General features: G+C 35.4%; 1 protein-coding gene across 3 annotated transcripts; it reads left to right on the top strand.

Annotated features, from left to right (window-relative positions):
• Positions 1 to 26,889, top strand: TUBGCP5 (tubulin gamma complex associated protein 5). Of its 3 annotated transcripts, XM_032226581.1 has the most exons (23): positions 1 to 296; positions 3,483 to 3,536; positions 3,618 to 3,726; positions 5,483 to 5,579; positions 6,067 to 6,143; positions 7,314 to 7,443; positions 8,703 to 8,817; positions 9,663 to 9,752; positions 10,452 to 10,545; positions 11,566 to 11,812; positions 11,912 to 12,114; positions 13,537 to 13,652; positions 14,436 to 14,704; positions 18,892 to 19,090; positions 20,444 to 20,632; positions 21,389 to 21,571; positions 22,117 to 22,201; positions 22,289 to 22,409; positions 23,541 to 23,719; positions 24,440 to 24,565; positions 25,495 to 25,583; positions 26,447 to 26,547; positions 26,834 to 26,889. In XM_032226581.1, exons 1-23 carry the CDS (start codon positions 124 to 126, stop codon positions 26,878 to 26,880), a joined length of 3,093 nt encoding a protein of 1,030 aa, XP_032082472.1. In that variant the 5' UTR covers positions 1 to 123; the 3' UTR covers positions 26,881 to 26,889. The 3 variants fall into 3 exon arrangements, with proteins under 3 accessions (XP_032082472.1, XP_032082474.1, XP_032082473.1); XM_032226583.1 differs by lacking the exons at positions 1 to 296; positions 3,618 to 3,726 and having other exon boundaries at positions 3,481 to 3,536; positions 5,487 to 5,579; XM_032226582.1 differs by lacking the exons at positions 1 to 296; positions 3,483 to 3,536 and having other exon boundaries at positions 3,543 to 3,726; positions 5,487 to 5,579.
• The last annotated feature ends 430 nt before the right edge of the window (positions 26,890 to 27,319 follow it).

Consider the following 27,319-nt stretch of genomic DNA (forward strand, 5'->3'; position numbering starts at 1 on the left):
ATCTCGCGAGATGTGAGCCGTACTGGCCACCGAAATAAACGGAGCCCTTTAGAGAAACTACTTCAGCACCAACTCCCCCACCCCACCCACCCCGGTTTCATCTCTTTCCCCCCTCGGCCCGTGATGGCGACGGCATCGTCGGCCACGACTCCGCCTGCTCACTGGAGCCGCTTTGACCAAGAGCAAGACCTAGCGGTACGGGAGCTCATCCGGCAAGTAACCGGCCTGGACGAGCGGAGCCCCGAAACGTCCGGCCACTTCCAAGCGGCGCTAAATTTCGCCTGGTCCAACTTCAGGTCCGTTAGGCGTGAGCGCGGGACGAGGGAAACGGGAGGCGTCTCGTCCCGCGGTATTTTGGGGCGGGCGGCGTGAGGGGAAAAAAAGGCACGCGGGCGGTTGGCTAACAGGACCGCCTTAGATCCGCTTTTCCCTCCCGATGAGTGGAGAGAAGAGAAGGGAATAGGAATAGAATTCTTGATTGGCCAAGTGTGATTGGACGCTCAAGGAATTTGTCTTGGTGCAGATACTCTCAGTGTACATAAAAGAAAAGAAACATTCGTCAAGAATCGTATGGTACAGCACTTAATGATAGCCATGGGCTACAAATAAGCAATCAAATCATATTAGGAAACAGTCAATATAAACCTGTATTTTAAAACTTTAAAACTGCAGTGTGTAGTCCCCATAGCAATGATAGCTAACCTTTTAGCCATGCCGGGGGGGGGGGGGTTCATGGGTTCATGCCATACCCAAAATTCTATGCACTCTGCACCCTCCCCACTGTGCATGTGCACGCGAGTCCCCCCACCCCCATTGCTCATGCAGTGGCACTGTGGAACTTTTTTGCCCTGCCCAGGCTCCAAAGGCTTTCTAGGAGCCCGGGGAGGGCAAAAACTGCCTCCCCCGCCCCTGGAGGCCATCCAGAGGCTAGAAACAGCCCGTTTTCCAACTTCCGGTTTGTGTGTTAGGTTTGGAGGTTTTTTGCCCTCCGGACGGTGAAAAACGGCCCAACACGCAAACCAGAAGTCCCATTTGTGCATTGGGCGGTTTTTTGCCCTCCAGGGCTTCCCTGAAACCTCCGGAGGGCGAACAAGGACTTAAAATCATGGTTGAAACCAGCTGGCACTGACAGGGCAACACCTTGCGTCCCCCAGAAATGGCTCCATGTGCCTCCTGTGGCACGCGTGCCATAAGTTCACCATCATGGCCCTATAAGATCTGCAGAAGTTGTTAGCAAATTATAACTCGAGATACTGTAGAAGCTACATGCTTTACAGAAAGGAAAAAATGTTAAATGTGTAAGGAGTAATAATTCCTTGCATTTAAAAAGCCCTCCATCAGGAGAGACGGAGACTGGGTCACATGCTCCTTAGATGTTCCTTTTATACGGAGATTAGGAAAAAACATACTCTGCCAATAACTGCTAGGTATCCTGACCGTTCCAACACTACCTATCTCCAATGGCTGCTTAAGGATGAACAGTCCGTAACTACAGCGCATGTGGCCAGATTCTATGCAGCAGCACTGGGGATTCATCACAAACATGTTATAGAACAGTGATGTTATGTAACAATTGTGGCAAACCCTTTGCACTGCTTAGTCACTTCAATTTTAGCATTGAACCTACAATGGGCCACACAGTTTAGGGATTGCAACTATCTTATAGTCAGACCATGTATAATTGACACTGGATTTTATTATAGATTTTAGTTGTTATTTATTATTTTATACTGTAAGTTTTAAGTGTATATATACTGAGTGCTTTTATTTGTTCTGGTTGCTGCTCTAAGACTAATAATAAATTGTTGTTGTAGTCTCTGGAACCCTCCATCAAGGAGATGAATGACCAGTTGCTCTGACATCAATAGTTATTAAAACTTTTGAAAGCTTAGTTGCTGGCCCATCTCAAAATCATCACAGATCCACTGCTAGACCCCTAGCAATTTGCCTACCATGTAAATAGATTGGCTAATGATGCTGTTAATTCCCGCAGCACTGTCTTATGTCTAAGGATATTTACCCATGTGTGCAGGGCTGTATTACTATTATCCTTCTCATCTTTTCTAGTACTTTTTCCATTGGTATCGTATAATTATATACTTTGTTGTTTGAGCTTATACACCAGAGACAAATTCCTTGTGTTCAATCACACCTGGCCAATAACGTATTCTATTTAGTGAATTCAATAAAAATATTTTTGCTTAAATTTAGATTAAATTATTTTGTTTAGTTTCAACCCCCTTTTTTTGTCCTTGATCACATTTACTTCAGAAGTACCTCCAGAACACTGAAGTAAAGCTATACCTCTGCAGGGGTAACACTGCTGAATAGATTATAATTAAACACGCATGCTTGTGACATTTTGTCTTGTCTTTTAATGACCCCGTAATCCCTTGCATCAAGGTGGAGTTGGGGCAACTGAATGGAGCTGAATGTTTATTGTCCTTCCTGTCGCCATTGCGGAATTTGCAGCATATATTTTCTCACTGTGCCCAGAGAGAGAAATATCTGCTGCCACATAGGATTGAACTCACATCCTCCTGATTGTGAGGCGAGAACTCCACCTCTAGGCCACTGCACCACTCGAGCATGCTTGAGACGTGTGGATTAAATGAATTAAAGGATTCAAATAGATAAAGTGGTACTTGAAGATAATGCCAAAGGAAATAGATTTTTTTTTTCAGATAGTCCTTGACCTCTGACTGTTTGACAGTGGTTCGGAATTACAACAGAATTGCAAAGGTTGTTTTATGACCTCTGAAGCACTTCTAGCTGTTGCAAAATGTACCACCACATATAACTAGTTTCCAAGCACCCCACAGTCATGTGACTACACACTTGCAATCTTCTCTGCCAACTTCCCCAGAAAGTCAGTGAGAAAAGTTGCAAGCTGTTGCCAAATGCTGAGAAGATTTGAGCTGTGTTCTTGAATCCTGATTTGAGCTCTGTTTCTGCACCCTGCCACGGGAATTCCTCTCCATGCATGAAGGGAAACTCAACCTCATCAGAGTCTAGAAATTGAGCTTAAATTCTGAACATTTGAGCTGGAGGAGTTCCCTTCCGTTCACAAAGAGGAACTGAAATCTTTCATCAGATGTCTTTTTTAACCAGTTCCCAGAAAGGAGAGGGAACTGAAATCCAAGTGGAGAAGCTGCATAGTAAGGAGAGAGGGCGCCTCAGGCAAGTGGGGGAGGCATCAGGATCTGAAAATCCATTCCTATGTTAGTCTTATATAAATAATAAAGACAATGCATCAGATTGATGTCAACATGTTTGGAGAACATTAGAGTGAGCAAGGCTGCTTTTTACAGGTCGATCTTATGAAAATAGGCTGAATACTCTAGGGTTTGTGACTATAGTAAATAAATAAAAATGAAGCCCATCCTTTGTAAAAATGCTATTAAAATACACTTATTGAACAAAATACAAGTTAATCATTTCTGACCCATGATCCAAAAGATAATTCTGTATTTTTTTTCTAGGTTTCATCAATTTCTTGATGTCAGTAGGCACAAAGTGGAGAAAATAATGGAAGGGTAAAGTTTTTGTGTTTCTTTTAACATTAGATTAATTATTTTATACCTAAAGATTAGTAAACATGCCATATTTTTATATAGAATTTATGAAAAGCTGGTGGTTCACTCTGACCTTGTTAAAGCTGGAAGTTGGAGGAGACTAACAGAAGAATTTCTGAATTTGTCTCTTCCCACCACAGAAGGAACAAAGGTTTGTGAGTTTTAGAACATAACTCAATGCTATATTCTTTTGTCTTTATAGTTCTTTTAAAGCTGATCATTTTGTAATGGAAATTTATATATCCATCAGAAATTAATTTAAAAAAATTCTTTTCTATAATATTATTTTTGTTGTATTCTCAGACCTCAGCATGTAATTACCATGAAACCTATATAACATGGCATGTAAGACATTTGCAATAACTCTATTGAAATAAAATATTTTGATAGGCTAGTAGCACTGTGATTTATGAAGATTTAAAATGTCTTAGACATAATTAATTAAAATACAAAGAATAGTTCCTGGGCTCTGAAAAGAGGATAATTCATGAAAATTAATATTACTTTGTTAGCTCCAGCACTACAGTAGTTTCAAAGGCAATAACCTTCAACATTGCTTTTATGCGAATATTTTATTTATCTGGTAAACTTATATGCTGCTCATCTCTCCTAGAGATAACTCTTGGCAACTTACAATGAAAGCAACAAGACAAACTATTAACACATTAAAATAATAAATGTTAACATTACAATTGACTTAAAATTAAACAAAGATGGCAAGGAAGGGAGCAAGATGCACACATGGATCTTATCATAGTCCATTAATCACCTCCAAAATGACATCTCCTCATCGGGGGCCCAAGCCTTTTGGCAGAGCCAGGTCTTCAGCCCCTTTCAGAAGGCCAAAATGGTGGATGTTGATCTCAGCTTGGGTGGGGGCACAATATTCCAGAGGGTGGGATCCATGGCAGATAAGGTTCTTCTCCTGGATTCCACCAGTCAGAATTCTTTGACCGATAAAGTCTGCAGCATGCCCTTCTCCAGTGCATCTGGAGTGGGTCAATCTCATGTGCAATATTCATGTTTTTCTGCTCTGATTTGTAAGTGTATATATGGGAAGGATAGGGACAGTAAACAAGGTGTTTTTGTGTGTATTTCAGGGGTGGGTTTCAACCGGTTCGCGGCGGTCCCTGCGAACCGGTTGGTCGGCGAACCCGGAAGTAAATAACTTCCGGGAACGGCGAAGGGCCCACCTGCCCGCCTGCGCTCCTTACCCGGTTTTGACGAGTTCTGCACTTCCACGCATGCGCAGGACGCATACAGCGCCTGTGCGATCCTCCAGGAGCAGCTGGAGCATCGCACAGACGCTAGTACGCATGCATGCGCCACGCGCGTGCACGAGAACTCTGCCGGCCCCGTTCCAACCGAACCGGTTGGAACGGGGCGAGAAACCCACCCCTGGTGTATTTATATTTATTTTATTATGTTAAGGGTTAGGTTAGGGTGTACATTTAGAAAATGCCTGGATTTAAAACAGTGAAGAAAATCAGGAACTGGAAATATATTTTTGCCAGTCAGTTAAATTTGTACCTAGATTCATCACATAACACAAGAATAAAAAACTTATGTTTTCTTGCCAAAATGAATTTCTAACACAACAAATTGTAAATATCTGAAGTGAGTGTTCTGATAACTTCAAAACCATAAAATGTACCGTGAAATATTTTTTCTACTTTTTTCATCTTGTGAAGATAAAATCCTATATTTGAAATATATAACTTGATAAATAGAACTATACTTTTATTTTGTACTTACGTATTTCATGCCTTAATTCTAATCCTATTTAAGATGAATGATAAACTAAATTTGCTGTTTTTCTCTTCTAAATATACCATTGGATTAGAATTCTAGTATCTTCTTTTATTTTGCTGTCCTGTTCACTGAATTACTTGTTTCCTGTGTCTAAGACAGATGCACATTATGCTGTACTATCACTTCTATTATATTTGTCTGATTCTCCTTCCAACACCTGCTTTGCCGAAGAACCAAGAGAAAAAGCAGTCGGTAGGTTGAGAGCATCCAAGAAAATATGTGGAATTGAAATCATACTAACCTTATTCTACTATTTTGATTATATATTTTTCAATTTTGTGTTCTCTTTAAAAAAATAATTATGTGCCAGGAAGTTGCACATAAGCAACAACATATGCTAGATAGATTCTCTCCACTAAGATCTGTCTCTAACCTGGTCTTTTTTGTACTCATTACCACTGTAAGTGACTATTATACTATTACATGACTTTACATGACATGGCATTACACATAGTATATGTCATAACATTTTTTATAGTAGTATAGCATTATGATGAGGCTTTCTCAATACTTAGCTTTTCAGAATCTCAGCATGGTAGCATGGTGCAGCACATTTGTTTCTTCTTCTGAAAAAAATAGGTTATAAAACTAATTAATGAACAATTATACTTTTTCCTTAGATTAAATATATCAAGATCACTGAGCGTATATAAATATTATTATTGTGCATTTTCCATAGAAAAAGAGAAATTTGATTGGAGAAAATATTTAATGGAAGATGAAGACCTGGACTTTGTTCCTGATCTAGAATCACCAGTAAGTAATAGAGAATTGTTCTGACCCCCTCCTCAGTCCAGTAACGAATGCCGAGACAAGCTTAATTGGAATGTACTTTAATAGCAAGAAACCAAAATCTCGGTGGCTGAGAGCCAAGCATAACAAACAGATAAGGACCTTGGCAGCAACTCAGACAAACCTTGGCAGCAATCCAGCCTGCCAAGGTAGTTACAGAAGTTCTCCAACTTTTAGTCAATGCGTTGACTTCTGCAAAGAGGGCCGTGTGCACAAGTAGTCTTTTTATAGTCTGGAGAGGAGCCTAATGACCACCAGCTGAGTGCAATTACCTCCTATAACTGCGTAACTGTTCCTTATGCCTATTAGCTCTTCGATGCCGGGCATCCAGGAACAAATCACTGCTGGACTCAGGCTCACTCTCAGGCTCACTCTCCCTTGTCTCTTCCCCACTGGTCCAAGGCTCAGGCGCCTCCTGGTGGCCAACTAGCCTCTCTGCATCCTGCTCGGAGTCGGAACCCTGTCCAGGGTCCTCCACAGCCGACTCATAGGGCCCCTCGCTGTTGGAGTCTGGTGGCAGTTCCAACGGCTCCTGCTGGGCCACAACAGAGAATAATAATTTGTACTGAATAAATAAATAATATTTAGCATTTAGTCAAGAGAAATTTGCCATGTAGAAATAGATTTTCCATTTTCTCAGTAAATTCTTTTATCTATATTATGATTATATGGTTGGTTTTAGTCAATTTAGTTCAACCTCATATTATAGTTTTTCCCTAAGGCAGATGTAGGTCTCGGTCTCAGTTTCTCTCTCTCTTTTCATCCCTCCCTCTCTCCCTTCTTGCTCATAATAGAAACATTGTAATCATTGATGATTTTCTGCCAGCAAATCTTTACCTTAACATTCCCACTTTGCCTTAGAGAATTGGAGAATTGCTCCACTCTATTACCTCTGTGGTCCTAAAAAGCTAATGGTACGGACAGTGAAATTATTAAATTGAGCATTATTTATAGTGATGTCATACTGGAATTCATAGTGCATTGTTTATGAAATGAGATATTGAATATTTATATCTTAGATGCTATATTATACAGTAATATTTTAATGCCTAGTAAATTACAAAAGTCCATTTAAGTTTCCACTGTGCCATTATCATAGAGTGAAGTATATTTTGTGCTTTTAATGTTTTATAGGAGTGGTCAGATGTAAGTGATGAGGATACTGAACCTTTGAGCAGAGAAGATTCTGGCATTCAGGTAGATAGGACACCACAAGAAGATCAGGATCAAAATAAGAAGTCAGCATCTCTTGCCAACTGGAAAGGTATGTTTTCTGAAGCAGGTCGTTACAATAGAATGGACTATACCAGTTCTTATCATGGCCTATTTGATTTACACTTTATGATAGTTTGTAGTGGTATGCTGTTAGCAAATGTAAATGAAATGTTTGGGGGTATTTAGAGAAGTTTCACATTTACTTTACTCAGTTGGTCTGCTTGCTGATTATATAGCTCATAAAAATTCCTGGTAGAATTCTGAAATTGTTAGTAGGAACTGCGCTTATGCTGATATAAAATTGTCTTCGTAGTTGTTGGAATAAAATATATATACAATTTTTCAAATATATTATAAAAATATACAAAAAATCTTAATTTCCATGCTACTTATTTTAGCAATTTAGCAGCATTTGTATGTTCTCTGTGTCTGTCTATATATATAAATTTAAGCATAATCCAGCATTTGTTGATTATGCTTAAATTTATCTCAATTTTGTTCATATTTAGTAGAAAACATGAATATACAATATATACCGGTTCACCTTACATTTCTATAAGAGAATCTCAGAATAAGCTAATACATAGGCTTTCTGAATAAGACACCATGCAATTTACAGCTGAAAACATAATTATTTAATTTTTTTAAACCTGGTTTTTGAACCTGGAAAGTCTACAAAGGTGATTAAAAACTTTCAGAGCTAGTGTTATGTAATGATTGAGATGCTGGACTGGGTAGTTGATTATGGTCTCTAACCTTCGTCTTCATCTTGCAGTGGACTTGATATGGGCTCAAAATTATAAATAAAATTAATAATATGTGAAAAAGTAAAACAGATGCAAAACAAATAGTTTCTTATGAAAGCAATTAATTAAAAAAAATCTTATGTTAGAAATTTCTAATAGTTTTTAAAAATATAATTCCTCAGTGTCTAAATAGCTGTCCAAGGATTAGAGCTTTTTCTGGAAAGAGTTCTGCCAAAAAAGTAGATATGCTTTTTTTGGGAAAGATATTCAAACTATGTCTGTTCTTTTCTGAGAAAAAAAGTGCAAGAAGTAATTTCTTCAAAAAGTGAGAAAAGTGAATAATTGTTTAATTTTGTTTTGCTGCTTTTGGCTTGTGAGTTTTCAAATGTATGGTTGTGTCAGTACACCCAAGTGCTCTTGAGATTAGAGGTTCATTTGGGCAAGCTTCCACATTTGTTTGATAATAAGTTGATTAAAACATTATTTAGCTCTATATATGTGGTGGATAATGAAGATTTTTTTTATATAGGACAATACACTGATATAACTGTTTTCTCTCTAGATGAACCTGATGCACGTACCTGGTTAGAGCAACATGTAGTGGCTCAGTATTGGACTGGTAGAGCTGTCCGTTTTTCCCATAGTTTGCATTTTCATTCCAATTTAGCTTCTATATGGTAAGTTGTCAGTCACATTTGTAAATTATTACAGCTACAATCCACATATAGAACTATACTGACTTCTTTATGTTTTCCTGTACAAACTTTGTGATAAATTATGTGTTGTAGAACTATACAGGTAGTCTTCAAGTTATGACCAGTTGCTTAACGACCATTCAATATTGCAATGGACCTCCCCCAAAGCTACTTATGACCTGACTTTGAAGTTCCAATGGTGCCCCTCCCCCACAATCACATGACCGCATTTTGGGTGCTCTGCAACTGGCCAGCATTTATAGTCATATGACCATGATTTACAAATGTTTTTGCCAGAAACCAGCATTTATTTCAAGCAAACCCACATCCACACCCAATAGCAAATTGTGGGTTTGCTTAATGACTGTGTATTTACTTAACAACTGCAGCATTCCCTTTACAACCACTGTGAATAAGGTTGTAAAATTGAGTCTGGTCACATGGTGATTCCTTTATGATTGTCATAATTTACAGCCATAATTGACAGGGTCAATTAGGGTTATAACTTGAGGACTATCTAAATCCTTATTCAAAGTCTCAACTAAGAGACAATAAAAGATTTGAAGGGTTATAAGATTCTTGAATTAGGTAGTATTAAACGCTTTAAAAATCAAAGCAAGTTTTGATTTAATATATGAATAGAATGTTTGAAATGAGTATTTTTCAGAATAGGACTATAATGCAGTTTGATTTTTCAAGTGTTACAGTGATTTGTTGATGTAGTATGTAATAAAGTTTATTGGTCTTATAGGAGAAGAGGATGAAATAAATAATGTTGGATGTTCTTTACCAATACAATAAAAGTATTAAAGTCATTTTTCTCTTAGGGAACAGCACTTATATAATAGTGATCCATTATATGTCCCAGAAGAGAGAATTCTTGTCACTGAAACGCAGGTCATTCGTGAAACAATTTGGTAAGAAATTTTCAAAGAAAAACCATTTGAGGTTTGTTTTATGTTGAATAATACATGCTATATTTAAGTCTCTATGGTTAATTTTAAAATTCAGAAAATGGTTTTATACTACTGTTTTTATTATTATATTAATATTATTAATTCTAAAGCAAATTGTGCTAATCAAAATGAGGAAAGTAGAGTTTCATGAGGCAAATGATGCTATAACTTTTATAGCCTACATTAATACTTGCTTTTAATTTTTTCTCTGTAAAAAGGAACTGTAAATAAAATGTTGTATTTGAAAGAAAAAACCGCTATCATTTCTGTTTTCAGAAATGGGTGAGTTTGTATCTATTATATGGTACCATTTTGCAAATATATAATGCAGGGTTGTCAAATTCACGTCATCATGCTGTCACATGACATATTGTGACTTTTCTCCTTTGCTAAACGGCTTGGGTGTGGCCGGTGCATGATGCATCTGGCCCGTGAGCCACGAGTTTGACAGTCCTGATATAAAGTATGAAATATCTGTTGAAAATCAAGGATTTTGACAGTTACAATATATGATGGACTCCTTTCCAGAGTCACTTGTTTTGTGAGATGGACAGCTATATAAATTTGAAAAGCTAATTGAATGAATAATACTAACTTCTGAATGTATGTTTTGCTTGTATTTTACAAAGGCATGTGCTGAGATCATTTTTATTTTTTCAGGCTTCTTTCAGGTGTAAAAAAACTCTTTATATTTCAGCTGAATGATGGAAAGATAACTGTGAGAAATGACATAACAGTAACGCATTTGACACATGTGAGTAAAATGATTAGTGAATTTAAAATAAGCAAATATAGCAATTCAATATTAATTCTTTAGCCAACAAATTAAAAATAGGATAATACTGATAATCCTTGCTTAATTCAGTGATCACTTGAACTTACAATAGCCGTGAATAAATGATTGAGTTATGGCCATTGTAGCACCCCTGTAATGTCATCAAAATTTGGGTGCTTAGCAATTTCCTGACACTTAAGACTGCAAGTGTGCTTCAACAACCCCCATTTGCCTATTTCCCCTTGTCTTCCCTTTACTTGATGGTGGTGATATCATTGATGGCCCATAGCCTTCAGCAGACTTAGCCAGCTATCACTACTTCTGAATCTTTACTTCAGCTCCAGTGCTGCCACTGCTGCCAAAGAGTGCCACAGTGGCCAGCCCTCCACCCCCAGCAGCACAATCCAAACCTCAGTTGCCATCCCAGCTGACCTTCAATATCTTCTGCTGCTGACAAGGCATGCCCAGTTTGGCCTTATTTAAGGCAACTGCTGGCACACACCAGTCCTTTTTCCTGAGGTTGTCTATGCATGCTCTTCTCCGTATTGGACGCTGCCCTCTTGCAATGCTTCTGAGATTTTCCGAAACTTAGCAGAAAGCTGTGCCCATCCCTCTCCAAATTGTCATGATGATTTGGAAGATTTTAGAAGCATCACAACAAGCATTGCACTATTTGAAAATAGTGAAAAATGAGTGAGATAGGTGAGTGGGGAAAGTTCAAAAGAGGCAGTCTCTTGCTTTACTGAGGCTCAGGGCTGGGAAGGACAAAGCTGGGAATAGCTTAGATCAGGGTGTGTCCTCTTCTAATGATGACCAATCAGGCATAGATTGTCTAGTATAAGGATAAAGGTGGCATGTCCCCCCCCCCATATAATACATTGTACTTTATTTTAATTGTGCCTTGAATTACTCTGCAAACTTTGCATTTTGTAATTTCTATATCTTTTTTCTGCTTTCCTTTCAAAATAGATAAATAAATAAAAATCTTTTATTTTGTAGAATTCATTAAGATCAATGCTGGAGCGTATAGCTGCTTATGGGCAAGTGGTATTTAAATTACAAAAGTTTATTGATGATGTCATGGGTCACAGCTCAGAAAGTGGAATACATGGAACCATATCTACTCCCAAGAAATCTGTGGAAGCCCCTTTTAGAACCTATCAGGCTTTTGTGCGAGCTCTCTATAAATATTTCATTAATTTCAAAAAAGAACTTACGGAAATTGAGAGATGCATAATCAATGAAGGTAAAACAATTGCATTTTAACTGAAATTTTTGTTTTAATGTTCTAAAGTGCATGCTTTCTAGATATGACATAAAAACACGAATCTATACTTTTTTGTAGATACTACAGTTACCCTTTCCATAGTCATAGATAAACTATCACATCGATTAGCACAGCTGAAAGTAATTCATAAAGTTTTTAGCACTGGAATTGCTGAAGTACCACCTGATACCCGCAATGTTGTAAGAGCATCTCATTTGCTCAATACCTTGTACAAAGCAATTCTTGACTATGACAATATGGGGGAAGCTTCTGAACAGACAGTAAGTATAAAAAAACTTATTTAATAAATGATAAATTATTATTTAATAACGATACTGGAAAAATATAGTTTCTACTCAAGTTAAGTCTGTAATTCTTTTGGTTCATAGATGATTATTCTAGTATAATGTCATTTTATTAATCAGGCATATATGAGTTCAGTTAATTCTCTGTCCTAAGTGTAAATAATACCTCATCTGTGTATCATCAGTTTTTTAAAATAAATCTATCTATCAATGTATTCTTTCACACAATTTCCTATCTGTGTGAGTTAAGACACGTTGATTCAATGGCAATAATTCAGCTATACACCATACATAAATAACAAGCTCTTATAAACTGTAATGATATAAACTGATATAAGTGATAGCTAGACTTCTCCATAGCAACAAGAAAAGTTTTCTAGTTGCTAAGTTTTCCTGTTTTAAAACTTTTTATGTAAAATTATTTGAAGTTCTCAAATTCACAACTTAGATCCGTGTATCTTTTTTTTTTTGGTGATAAAATAATCTGAAATGCGGTTTTATAAAATAGACTCTTCAGTCAGATATTGCAGCACCCTAATTAGGATATGTATAAATTGTAGAATGCTGCACAGGAACACAGTGACTGAGTTGGAATAGAGATAACAATTTCTTTGTGAGTCAGACTAACTTTTTCTCATAAGGATTACATAAATAATACAATTCTGTTTTAATAGTGTAAACATTTTATTGCCAGGTAACTGTTGTTTAAAACAGTTGCTTCTGGTTTTCTATTCAGAATGTATAACCGTTTGTGTGTTTATGTGTGAAGATATTATAAAAGTGCATTTTTACAGACAGGAAATTAATTTGTAGGCATATTGTTGATATACAGCTCTGTTAAACAATGAAGAGGCACTCAGATGAAGCCACCTGAATATTGCTTAAATATGATGATGTAAATTATTTTTAGATTTGGCTGGGAAACAAATCCATGTGTGTGATATATTATGACCACACAGAATATAGAGCAGCTGTAGAACTCTTTTTCTATTCTCCCATTCTTGTAGCAGCTTTCTAAATTAGAAGTTTGCTAGAATAATATCTTCCCACCATATATCATGTGGGGAAAAATGGAGCCCAGAATATATATTTAATTTAAAATTTACATAATGCTTTGTATATACAAACATAAGAATTAGCCCTGCTGGTTCAAGCCTTAGTTGAGCATTTTCTTTCTCTCACTGAGATTAATCAGGTGCCTCTGCTAATAAGCATCTTCCTTCTGCCATTGTTTCTCTGATCTTAAAGTCATGCTTCCCCAGCCCTTCAGGCTATAAGCTTTTCTAAATGCTGAATATATTTTATAAATTTTCTAATGATGCTGTTGTTTCCTAATTCAGTATTTATTATTATCTACTCCTCTCTATTCTCTCATAATTTTTTGTAATTTCATTTCAGGTCTCTCTTTTATTTTCTCTGTGGGTTGAAACAGTAAGACCATACCTACAGACAGTGGATGAGTGGATTGTCCATGGTAATTTATTTGATCCTGCTAAAGAATTTATAATTCAAAGGTAATGATAGTGAACATCTTGTGGATATCCCAGAGATGCTTTTTCAGGAGGCAACTGGACTTTCTTCAAAGAAAAAACAAGAAAGTCCAGTTGCCTCTTGAAAAAGCTTTCTTGGGATAACCATGAACTGGATGACTGAGAATCTCTACAGAATCCTGTGGATATATTGATAATTCTAGGGTGTAGGTAATTTTTGTGCTGATAGTGGTGGAGCCAAAAGAAATCCTGTGTAAGTATACTTACATATTGCTAAGTATCCATATAATGCACAGAGATTTAGGTAATCCACCATAGAAAAACTCATTTATTGTTAAAATTCTAGGCTGCATTTGCAATTTAAAAAATTGACATATTTCTGGGAGAATACTTATAACCAGGTTCAATGCTTTAGTTATTTTATTCCTATTTTGTGTGATTTAATATCACAATTATTACAGCTAATTGAATTCAGAATATAAAAATGTAAGAATCTTCCTATTTTGGCTGCTGACCTCTATATCTTAATTTTAATCTTGGTGTTTTCTTAATCAGTATGCATTCTAGTATACATGTAGCGGCTTTGGAATTTTACTTGGCTGTGATGAGCCTTCAAATCTCTGTATTTTTCCTGAATCTTATCCTTAACTATGGAACTGAAAGCTGCAGATGGTGGATGAATATTCTTATCCAGTTATTTGAAAAACCTATTTTAGATTATTATTGTAATTATAAACACATGCATTGTAAATAAATATATGCAATTTTCTGATAAATTTCTGACAATTGCCTGTTTTTTTTCTGCAGAAACAAAAACGTTTCTGTAAATCATAGAGACTTTTGGTATGCCACCTACACATTATATAGTGTATCAGAAAAATCTGAAAATGAAGAGAAAATGAGTGATAATGCTAGTGCCAGTTCTGGCAGTGATCAAGCACCATCAAGCAGACAGCATACCATGGTTTCCTTTTTAAAACCTGTATTAAAGCAGATCATTATGGCCGGGAAGTCCATGCAGTTGCTAAAAAATTTGCAGTGCAAAGATGGTTCTCCACAGCCAGCTGCAGCCCGAGGTAAAAACTGAAATTCCACAAAATGTTCTTTACTCTGTAATGTTATGCGTATTGATTTTTAGAATTCATGTAGCACTGCATGAAACATTTGACTGGACAAAACTGCACAAAACATTTGACTGTACTTTTACTTGACTTTAAATATAGATAATCCTCAGTTTATGACTATTTGGTCAACAATGGTTCAAAGCAGTGGTGGGTTCCAGATCCCGTTGCAACCGGTACGGTGCAACGGGGCCAGGCGTCCACCACATGCACGCGTGCAGCACGCGCATGTGTACTTACCACCCGCGATGCTCTGTGACGCTCCAGCTGCTCGCTCCATGTGCATAAGCCCTGATCAGCTCAAATATAAGTAAGGAGGGCAGGCGGGTGGGACCTGGTGTTCCCAGCAGACACCAGTATGCCCGTACCGGGGCGTATCGGTTGTATCCCACCACTGCTTCAAAGTTACAACAGGCTTGGAAACAGAATACCCGAGTTTAATCCAGTAGAATTTTTATTAAGATATTTTAGTCCACTCAGAACATGTTAGCATGTTTCTTAATGTAAATCAGGATTAAGGCAGTTGGTGTGGGATGATGACCTGAGATTATAGGATTTCTAGTCCAAAACCCTTAAGGTTTACTCGGTTGCCCATCCATGGAATAAGTGGTAATCTGGAATTCATTGGATGCTTAGAAAATAGCACCATCCATCTCAAATCGGAGACTATTTGTATCTTAGGCAATATTTCTATCAACAGTTAATTTTTGAAGAAAAGGTAGAAGGAGCTATAATTTTATTACTTTTTAATAGAATAAGATAAAATCTATAGGCCAGTAGTGGCAGTTGAGATAACAAAGCTAACCTAGCTCTAGAATAATAGATAATTTTTAAAAATCTGTTAGCAGAAAATTTCAAATTTATATGTTTATATTCTGCTGCAATCCTACATACCTCTAAGCAGTTTACAGGAACACCTAGATCAGTAAACCACCGACAATTAGATTAAGGTAATAAAAATCTTTAAACCATATTAAAAATGAATGTAATTTAGTAAAACAAATATAAAGCCAGGTGTCACAACCCAAATGCCCTGCGGAAGACTTCTGTTTTTGCTTGCTTCTGGAAGACAGCTGTGATCACAACTAAGCTTCAAGGGATGCCATTCCAGAGTTGACACTACTGCAAAAAAGCAGTACCTCTAGCACATCAGATGAAACTGGGAAGAGACCTCTGTAGTGATAGCTTTCATCTGCTATTTCAGCAAGAGCCATGAGTCCAATGGGGCTCCTAATCATACATCTACTCCTTCATGGTAATGCACACTTTTTATTTATTTAGTTACAAAATGAGGATGGTTGTCCATCTCACAATGGGGAATTTTGTTGGCTAACAAGAAATTTAATTCAGATAAATTAAAAATAAGAGGGATGCGGTGGCTCAGTGACTAAAACGCTGAGCTTTTCAATCAGAAGGTCGGCAGTTCAGTGGTTCGAATCCCTAGCACCCGTGTAACGGAGTGAGCTCCCATTACTTGTCCCAGCTTCTGCCAACCTAGCAGTTTGAAAGCATGTAAAAAATGCAAGTAGAAAAATGGGAACCACTTTGGTGGGAAGGTAACAGCGCTCCATGTGCCTTCAGTGTTTAGTCATGCCGACCACATGACCACGGAGATGTCTTTGGACAGGGCTGGCTCTTCAGCTTAGAATTGGAGATGAGCACTGCCCCTAGAGCCGGAAATGACTAGCAAGCATGTGCAGGGGAACCTTTACCTTAATTAAAAATAAACTACCAGACCAATTAAGAAATCCAAATTGTTAATTCTAGCTTACAATTAATAAACCACAATCATCAAATAAAGTGGACTCACCCTGTCCCCAATAGATAAGGGAACAACCAAATCTTTTTTCTCTTAGCTTCCCCATCTGGAAATACCATTGGACCTGCCAGAAAACCCCGATGACTAATTAGTAACTCTTATCTTGCTAGGACTCAGCCTTACTATGTTCTCTTCATCCTTGATCCTCATAGATTCCAGACATAGGATAAGATTTCAATAGCATCATTATGTTAACTTATTCCATTTTGGATTTTTATACTGTAAAGCACATTATCTCGCTGTTTATGAGAGCAAAACAGACAACCATACTGAAAAAGAACATATAGGGCAAAATTAGCAAGCCACTGTCTACTACTTAAACTTGTTTAGGTGATTAGGACTGTTATAAGGCATTTGCAATTGCTGACACCTGAAAATGAAATGAAAACATTTTAGACACACTGTATCACTATTTGTTGACATAGTGTATTAAAATCTTGTTGTTGTTATTGTTGTTATTATTATTATTATACAATTGTATCACAGCGGCCAGTTGTTTTGCCGGATTTGGCATTGGTTACTAGTCGGGCCCCACCCAGGGGCCTAGGACGTCGTAACGTATTTTCGTAATATGCGTGCAGATCCAAGCAGTGCGGCTTTTTGCATTTGACTGATGGTGATTTTGTCAATTTTTAACTGTTTTAAATGTAATTCCAGTGCTTTTGGTATAGCACCCAGTGTGCCAATTACCACTGGAATTATCACTGCTGGTTTGTGCCATAGTTGTTGATTTTTGATTTTTAAGTCCTGGTATCTTGCGATTTTTTCATGTTCCTTCTCGGCAACCCTGCTATCACCTGATATTGCGATGTCTATGATTGTGACCTTATTTTTCTCAACCAGTGTGATGAATGGTGTATTATGTACCAGTATTTTGCCTGCTTGTATGCGAAAATCCCACAAGATCTTGACCATCTGATTTTCGGTGACTTTTTCAGGCTGATGTTCCCACCAGTTTGTTGCTGTTTTAATATTATAATTTTTGCACAAATTCCAATGGATCATTTGTGCTACTGAATTGTGCCGCAATTTATAATCAGTCTGCGTGATTTTTTTACAGCAGCTGAGTATGTGATCAACAGTTTCATCAGCTTCTTTGCAAAGTCTGCATTTGGCATCATCAGAGGATTTTTCGATTTTGGCCTTAATGGCATTTGTGCGGATAGCTTGTTCTTGCGCAGCCAGGATTAGTGACTCTGTTTCTTTCTTTAATGTACCTGTTGTTAACCATAACCAAGTTTGTTCACTGTCCACTTTATCTTTTATTTTTTCCAGAAATTGGCCATGCAGTGCTTTGTTCTGCCAACTCTCCATTCTTGATTTTATCACATCTTTTCTGTATTCTTGTTTCGTCTGTTGGGCCTTCAGTAGATTTTTGTTCTTTACTTCGATTAATAGATGTTCTTGACTTTCTTTTAAATAATCAGCCAGTGCATGTTTTTCTTCTTCAACTGTTTGCTTCACTTGTAATAATCCTCTGCCACCTGATTTTTGGGGCAGATATAGTCTATCAGTATCACCACGTGGATGTAAACTGTAGTGCATTGTCATTAGTTTCCTGGTTTTTCGGTCCAAAAGGTCCAAATCAGCTTGTGTCCAGTTAACTATACCAGCTGTGTATCTTATAACTGGTATTGCCCAGGTATTTATGGCCTTGATTGTATTTCCACCATTTAATTTAGATTTCAAAATTTTCCTAACTCTGTTGGTGTACTCTCGCCTGACAATAGTTTTTACTTCTCCATGCTTGATGTTATCCAACTGCAGAATGCCTAAGTATTTGTAGGCTTCATTTTCTTTGCATTTAATTAATTGGCCATTGGGCATTTCAATTCCCTCACATGCAGTGATTTTGCCTCTTTTTATGGATACAGTGGCGCATTTTTCCATGCCAAACTGCATTGAAATATCGGTGCTGAATACTCGGACTGTGTTTTAAGATTACTGATAGTGGGATCATTGCGATGATGAAGAGAAGAGGTGAAAGTGAATCACCCTGGAAAATTCCTCGCTTGATATTAACCATTCCGTAGATCTCATTCCCTACTGCCAATTATGATTATTATGATTATTATGATTATTATGATTATTATGATTATTATGATTATTATGATTATTATGATTATTATGATTATTATGATTATTATTATGATGATTATTATGATTATTATGATTATTATTATTATTATTATTATTATTATTATTATTATTATTATTAGATTTCATTGTCAGTGTAGTAAAAAAATTCAAGTGTGTTTTTTTCTGGTTTTTATGAACAATTGTCCTGAAGAAGCAGTAATCTATGTTTCAATATCCAATTCAGGTGCAGAAAGGAAGAGCTTGTACATGTTATTTTTGGAATCCGTGCAATTGCGTCTACGTCATGGAGATGACCATATTCAAGATACTTTGACAGAACAGCAAGTTACTAAAGAAAGCCTAATAAAGATGCAGTCCATTGCAGAAAGACATTTAGAATTGGATGATATTCATGATCCTTTACTAGCTATTAATTTTGCAAGGTAGTGTAAGACGTTTAGAATATTTTTTGTCCTTTCTCGTTTTTCAAACATCGATATGATTCTGCCAAAGAAATACAAAAAAGTCCCTGCTATTCCAGCAGTATGTATGTGATTTTTAATACAATATTCAACAAGTTAAATAGTTAGATGTCATACATTGGTAACCTTTATTATGTTAATTAATATCTCCTATAACAGATGTCAGGATATTGTATGGAAAATATAAATACATAGGATAATACATTGGTTAGAGTAAAATATCAATAATAGAAGTATGAATATACAAAAATGCAATAGGAAATGGAGTTTGCTTAGTGTACCAAAATTTAGTAGAAGAGAAAGAACTGCACCAAACTCATTAATGATCCAGCTTCATTATAACTGAAAATGTAATTCCAAATCTAAGTATGACAGAGATTGGAGCTAAGAAGGAAAAGGATTTAATCCAGAGTTGGATTAACACCAGGCAAAGAAACAAGCAGAAAACTACCCTAATCAAGGAACTACCAAAGAGAAAACCACAGCTCACCAACACTGACAGTGCAAATTTTTGTATATAAACAGAGCACACACCACACTCACTAGTACTGATGATGCTATGGAGTTGGATAATGAAACATCTGCAAGAAAACAATGAAGCTTAGAGAACACCAAGGATTCCACAATTAAACTCTTGAGTTCCATATATTCTATAGTCTTTTCAAATTATAAAACTTTAAAATATTTTATTAAAGTGTACATTTAATGATAGAAAAAATACAGTAGAACCACATTTGTATATTACTATTTTTTCAGGAGTAGTTTCTTATATAGCTATTTTCTAAAAATTGTCTGATTTCTTACATTTTTTTACAGTGGCCAAATGTGAAGATTAGGGAGACTTTATTTCTTACACCAGGGGTATCAAACTCACAGCGTCATCGCATGATGTATCATGACTTTTTCCCCTTCGCTAAACCAGGTGGTGTGGTTAGTGTGTGACGCATCCAGCCCACAGGCCGCGAGTTTGACAGCCCTGTCCTACACTGAATACATATTTTAGTTTATGTCTAATATGTTGAAATAATATAATGTCTTCAAGAAGTACATTTCCCCCCTTTATCATCAAGCAGTCATTATGGAGAAAATCTATGTGTTTGCTAAGTATTGGCAACTTGATGTCACATACACAGTTGCTAAACAAAAACAAACAAACCAGCTACAGAACCTGTGAAAATCTGTCTCTCAAAATTAGAGACCATTTATATCATTGTATTTTCTGTATGGTTTGCTTATCTGTAATATATTTGTACAAATTCTATATTTGTTTGAATTAATATGAAGGGCCTAAAGTTAACCCTTTTTTTTTGGCAGATTATATTTGGATCACGGAAACATACACGAGACACTTTCTGCTGGTGATGTTTGTGTAGATAGGTCATCTGAATCAGTTACATGCCAGACATTTGAACTGACCCTGAGATCTTGTCTTTATCCTCATATTAACAAGCAGTATCTAGAATGTTGTGGGAATTTAATGCAAACTTTGAAGAAAGATTACAGGTAAGAATTTAAATAAGTTGCCAGTTTTGACATGTAGCTAATATACAGTATATTTTCAGCATCATAGTAGATATTTATTTGTTCACTAAAATCCTTATTGTACATTCTTCACCTGGTAGAAGAAATATTTTAGTAGCTATGACTATGTACTGTTGTGATGGATGGTTTGAAAGTGGGGACTAGGTTGCAGTTTTCATTCTGCATTGCACTTGCATGTGGCTTGTGCTGGCTTCCCCCTGACCTGTGTACTGCTTGCACTGGCCCTTCCCCGACCCATGTGTGCTTGCACTGGACCTCCCTTGGTCTCCCACACCCTGCCTGCTGCATTATTGCACTCCTTATGTGGGACCCCTGCCTCTTTCTGCTTAATGCACATGTGTCACAACGCAATCCCAGGCCCAATTGCTGATATAACCCAAGAACTACTTATAAGCTTAAAATTATGACTACATTCCAAGCTAGTAGTAGATGACAAGAATTTAGAATAAGGTGAGAAGCTTTTTGCAAGGAAACTTAATTGATAAACAAGTTAGATGATGGGAAGAATGTTGAGCAAGCACCATAAGATAATTGTCTTCTGTAAAACATAACTATATTATGTCTGAATTAGGTCTCTTGAATAACATAATTCATTGAGATTTATAATTGTTAAATATGGTTGAATTCTATTATATTAAATGTTTTTTAACATCTACATCTTCATTGCATAAATGAAGAATTGAAATGTAAACTATGAAATTTGTATTTCTTGTTTAGGCTGGTAGAATACTTGCAGGCAATGAGAAACTTTTTCTTACTTGAGGCTGGTGATACAATGTATGACTTTTACACATCTATTTTTGATAAAATACGTGAGAAAGACACATGGCAAAGTGAAGCATTCCTAAATGTCCAGCTTCAAGAAGCAGTTGGACAACGTTATCCGGAAGATAGTTTAAGGTAATAAAGTAATTAGAAGAGGAAGAAGGATTTGCCATAAATATGCCACTTCTGTTGTAAAGGAATTTAAAATATTAACTTTAGCATATTCTACTTCTGTGATGTTAACATAAACTAAGTTGATGTAATTTTAATGTGAATGAAGGCATTCACATATTAATATTATCCAGGTTTATTGCTAATAGTAAGAGATATAGATAATGTACTTAAAGTAATTGTAATTTGGCTCTTTAGTATGAGTGAATTTTTAGAGGTTAAAATTAAGAAAAGTTTATATGTAATAATTAGGTGACCACCATTTTTAAATGATTTGAAGCAGGCACTAATTACATCAGTTTAAAAGTAAATGCAACTGTCTGGTTTAGAATTGCTGTGATAGGTAATATCCCATGTTGAACTGAAATTTCCCATTACAAAGTTTGCAACAAAGTGATTATAAATGGTAATCTTATCTGAAAACATTTGTGTTGATTTTATTTCATTAATTGTATAGTTATTTGTCTTGGAATAAACAGTTGATAATAACTATATGTTTTTCTATATAGGTTGTCAATTCTATGTGAAAATATTGATATAGCAAAGAAGAAGTTGCCTGTTCATACACTAGATGGTTTAATACTGAGTTATAAGGTAATACTTGCTTTTATTGAAATGGAAGGCTTAACATTAAAGCAAAAAAGGATACTGATTTTTGTTTTGTTTTGTTTTTCTATATAGGTCCCTTGGCCAGTGGATATAGTTATAAGTGTTGAGTGTCAAAAAATCTATAATCAAGTTTTTCTTCTGTTGTTACAAATAAAGTGGGCCAAATACAGTCTGGATGTGTTGAGGTTTCATGGTAAGAGGATTAATTCTCTGTAATGAAAATATAATTCTAAAACCTACACTATCTTCAGCTTCTACAGAAGTACAATGTGAAGAGAGGAGAGGAGGAGGGAGGGTGGGTGAGAGAAAGAGAGAGAGAGAGACAGATATGAAAAGATAAAATAGAACCTTATTTTTCTGAACCACCATTCAGTGAACTTCAGATTCAGTTTGCAGTATTTTATTTTAGAGTACCTGAAACAATTTAATGGATTTGTGGGAATGATGCAACTTACCCATGTGATGTTAGCATTGATTGCTTAATTATTTACATAACATAAATTATGTCAGATACATACAGTAAGCTTGGGTTTAAGAGACATTTTTTTAAAGCTATAGTCCTGTTGTCTAAATAGTTTGTTAAAGTTTTACTGCAGTGTAAAAAGATTTTAAATTCTGAGATCAATTGAATGTAAGGACAAGTAATGTTGCAATGCAGTCATCATTCTAGTCATCATTACGACGATATTGTATTTTAATCCCACTTTCCCTTTTCATACACCTAAACTGACAGTTTTCATCAAGCAAGGATGCATATTTACCATTGCATTCTTTTTGGGAAGATTTCAAAAATAAATTAATGTTTATTTATTGTAGTAATTAGCAATATTTTTGTACTGTCCCAATCAAATTACACTGGGGAATATAAAGAATTATCACAAAATTAGTATCTTTCTGTGGTTCACAGATTACCTTGATTGGGCTGCAAAAGGTTGTACTCTCAACATACAAGTTTGCTAAAGTATAATAGATGTAATTAGTTTGAATCTGCCAATAAAGAAATAATCTGCAACTAAAAGAATAAGTAAATATGAGCATGATATTATGCTTAGGTACTGCTTATGAACTTCATGTTGAATATGTAGAAAGAAAGTTGGGGTATGTGAATTCTTGGTTAGGTCTTTCTTGGCTCTTGCTGTATTTTAATTAACTTGTTTTTTGCCAACTTGACATCATGTCATTACTCTGTTCTTTGAATAGGTATTTTAGAGCAGTATATTCAGAAAGTTGAACTTTTCACCTAAAAAATGTGTGAGTAGTAGTGTAATTTATATTGTTTTGCTTTTTTCCCTATTATTTTTTTTATTGCATTTTTCTTCTTAAGAACTAGTCATAGCAGCAGAAAAGCTCCAGGATAATAGAGGGATGACACTTGATCAAGAAGCTGTTCTTCAATTTGGATTTCAATCGGAGCCCATTAAACAGCAAACTCACCGCATGTTCCTTTTAAGAATGAAACTCATGCACTTTGTTAACAGCCTACACAACTACATTATGACTAGGGTATGTGATATACAATGCATTTCAATAAGATTAAAATAACATTTTGTAAGCAATCAGAAGTGCTACACTGTTTCTTAGTGTAGCAAAAAGACTGCACATTTTTACCTGATATATGATTGTCATTCCTAGTTTAACAGCTCTTGGGATTTTAAATAACAAATAAAATGCTTTCAAATACATGAAAACCTCTTCTGTAATATATTCTTGCTAATGCCAAATACTGCAAAATAAATTTATTAGTCATGAGAATTCAACTTTGGTTTGCATTCTAAACTATTCCAGATGTACTGTTGTTGTATCTGTTTAAAGGAATATAAAGGGAAAACCAGTATTTATTCTCCAATGTAATAATAACCTGTATCCTTCCCAAATAATAGTTACGATTTGAAAGAAGACATTCAGATTTCTACTTAGTCATACTTACTGACAAATATTCAAGTTTATGTAATATTTCAGTCTGGCTGAATTTTAGAGATTCTTAGACGTGGTTCCCAATTATATTATCACTTTTAAAAAAGAGTTACATTCTTTTCTGAAACTGTTTTAATCTAAGGAGTGCATATACTACCTTAATTATTTAACTGCCATTCATTGTAATTAGAAATGTCTTGTATTCTGTAAATTAAACTTTCTGAAGATTACAGTACAAAGTTTTAGAAAAATATAGAGCAAAGAAATTTAAATTTTGGTTCATTATACATTTTGCCTCCTTTTTATAAGATTCTTCATAGTACAGGCTTGGAGTTCCAGCATCAAGTAGAAGAAGCAAAAGATTTAGATCAGTTAATCAAAATACATTATAGATATCTTTCTACAATCCATGACCGTTGCCTCCTGAGAGAAAAGGTACATCAAATATTATTTGTATGGAATCTTTATAATATTTGCAAGGGGTTGGAATTATTAATGTCTAACAGTTAAACTATAATGCATGTAAATTGATATTTGGAATGTTAATCTTTAGATGGTCACATTGATTACACTGAATAATACTTTCAGTCTGTCCAATACTTCAATAGAAAAGAAGTTCATTGATGAAGACTGAGTACATACCTGCAGTCTTCAAACAGGGATCTCTGTGTCAGATTGTCATGGAAAGAGGAACGAAGCAAGTTTTTTTTCTAAATAGCATCCAAATATGTCTTGCAGCATTTAATGCTGGAAAAATAGTTGACTATTGTCTTTAGTAGTTACAGAGATCAATAGGATCCAGTACAATTTCTTGTTGCACCTATGATAGATTTGCTTAAGCTCCAGCAAGAAACAGAGATCAAATGATAGGTCTTAAAACTGACAAAGTTCATTATCCCATTTTCATATATTTAAATGGTTTTCCATCCTCCAAATTTTACATGTAGATGCCTCTTCCTTGGGGGAAAACCTCTAGTTTTCAGGACTTTTTTGCTCCTTTGGGTTAGTAGCATGGCATATTTAGTGTGTATTTTGGTATAGGTCTCTGATTAATTCCCCCCCCCCCATAAATATATTTGGAATATGGGTATTTCCTGTAGTGGGATTATCTGCCTTATTTTACTGTATGCTACTCATTCCTAAAGACTCTGGGAGCTAACAATCTTTTTTGTGCTGTAAATATTTGCAAAAATGTATTTCCTAACGAAAAGTAACAACACACAAGATATAATTATCCAATAATATATTAATACATTACCAATATATCAACTTTAACAAATAAATGAAGAATGAAATATGTAAATCTACTTTGAATCTACATAAATTTGTGATGGTAACTGTTGCCTGTTACATTTGATTTCCAGGTTAGTTTTGTGAAAGAAGCAATAATGAAAGTTCTGAACCTAGTATTAATGTTTGCAGATCGTTGGCAAGCTGGTTTGGGAGCCTGGAAGTACGTACCTATTCAATTTATGTTTCACAATTGGTTGACAGAATTGGGACTTGTTTTACTGACATTTGTTCTATGAATGAAGTCTTATGAATAAGATGAAGTATAGTGTTGACAGATTAATTGTGTAGACCACAATGGAATACATTTACATTGGATCTTATCACTTCTGGACACATGTTAGCTTTACAATCAGTGTGTCTTTTTAAGTATATTTTTCTAAATTGTATATTCAGGGAATAAATTAGACATAATCAGCAATAAAGGGAATTGCATTGTTGGAACTCTGTTCTGTATAGTACCAGGTATCTATGTGTTCCAAATGCTCTGATAGTGAAAAATCTTGGATATCTTGAAATATCATTTGGATTCTTAAGAATGGTTTCAGCAATGATTTGTGGGTTTCCCCTGAGCAGCATTCAAGACTGTGATAATACATTTACTTCATTAATGGGACATCTGTGAAAAACTCTAATACATATGATATAGTATAACAATACAAATATGTCGCACCTCTACTGTGAACATATGTATCAAGTCATCTAACCTAATGTTAAAGTTCACATATTTAAAAAGTATGCATCGTTGTGAGAAACCTAGGATGATAAGAATAAAATTAGAGTTTTCAAGATGTAGGTTGTTGCAAGAGATAAAACCTTAAATGATTTGTATGATACAATATTAAATATGGTACAAAGGATAAAAGATAGTTAACAAAGTGATTATAACTTTCTAATAAAAATATTTTCTGTTCAAAGCTTTTTACTACAAATACCTTGTTTTTACTCAGAAAGAATAACAATATTTTTACCCAAACTTGATTTTTGTTTGTACTGTCTGTCTAAATTATCTTTCATTACTTTTAGGATGGAATCCATAACAAAGATGGAATCAGATTTTAAAAACTGTCATATGTTTCTTGTGACAGTTCTAAACAAAGCAGTCTGTAGAGGCTCTTTTCCACATTGTGAGTATTTAAGGAAAAAGGTATTTTTTAATATTAACAATTTGTTGTTAAACATTTAGAATAATGTGTGCAATATTTACTTTCTTAACTTGTAGCCCTAAATACTTCTAATCATAACTAACATACTATCAACTATATCCTATATAATTGGAGGTATATATTAATTAGAATTGTTAGAAATTTGTGTTACTTGACACTAAGAAGTAGTTTTATCCACTTCTGAAATGTTTTGTTCAAAAGACAGTTTATTTTGATCCTAAATACTTTATTTGTTTTTGATTCACAGTGGAATCTTTAGCTTTGTCACTCATGGCTGGAATGCAACAAACTTAACATGACATCCAAGGATGAAATTATACTCAAGCAACAACTTCTTTGAAACAATGTGATGTTGGCTAAAATGTCCTGTGATTTATGTGGCAAGCATTTTGTTTTAATAAGTTCCAGTACTTCAGTCCTAGGTTTCTCATATGTACAATTGTATAGTTATTACACTTGAAACTGTACAAATGTAAATAATGAAACTATCATTAATTTTATATGTGAAATGTTTGTCTGACCAAACCATATTTTTATTTTCCTAGGTGAGGCACAAACATCAAAACAAATGTTGTAGAACTAACCTTAAATATTTCCATTAAGATTACTAGTGCATAAGTTATCAGTTTACTTAAATGTAATATTACTGTTGTTGGAGTTTTCTTTTCCCCTCTTTAATGTATAACTATTTCTGATGAAGTTAAATTCACAACTGTAGTTGATGTAATAAATA

Source organism: Thamnophis elegans, chromosome 11 (assembly GCF_009769535.1).
Source record: "Thamnophis elegans isolate rThaEle1 chromosome 11, rThaEle1.pri, whole genome shotgun sequence".
Classification (NCBI taxonomy): domain Eukaryota; kingdom Metazoa; phylum Chordata; class Lepidosauria; order Squamata; family Colubridae; genus Thamnophis; species Thamnophis elegans.

Excerpts from the sequence above, each read along its gene's own strand:
- TUBGCP5 (XM_032226581.1), top strand. The coding sequence starts at position 124 with ATGGCGACGGCATCGTCGGCCACGACTCCGCCTGCTCACTGGAGCCGC. Across the intron at positions 22,410-23,540 it reads GGATGTGTTGAGGTTTCATG|AACTAGTCATAGCAGCAGAA; the intron begins GTAAGAGGATTA and ends TTTCTTCTTAAG. Across the intron at positions 24,566-25,494 it reads GTTGCCTCCTGAGAGAAAAG|GTTAGTTTTGTGAAAGAAGC; the intron begins GTACATCAAATA and ends TTTGATTTCCAG.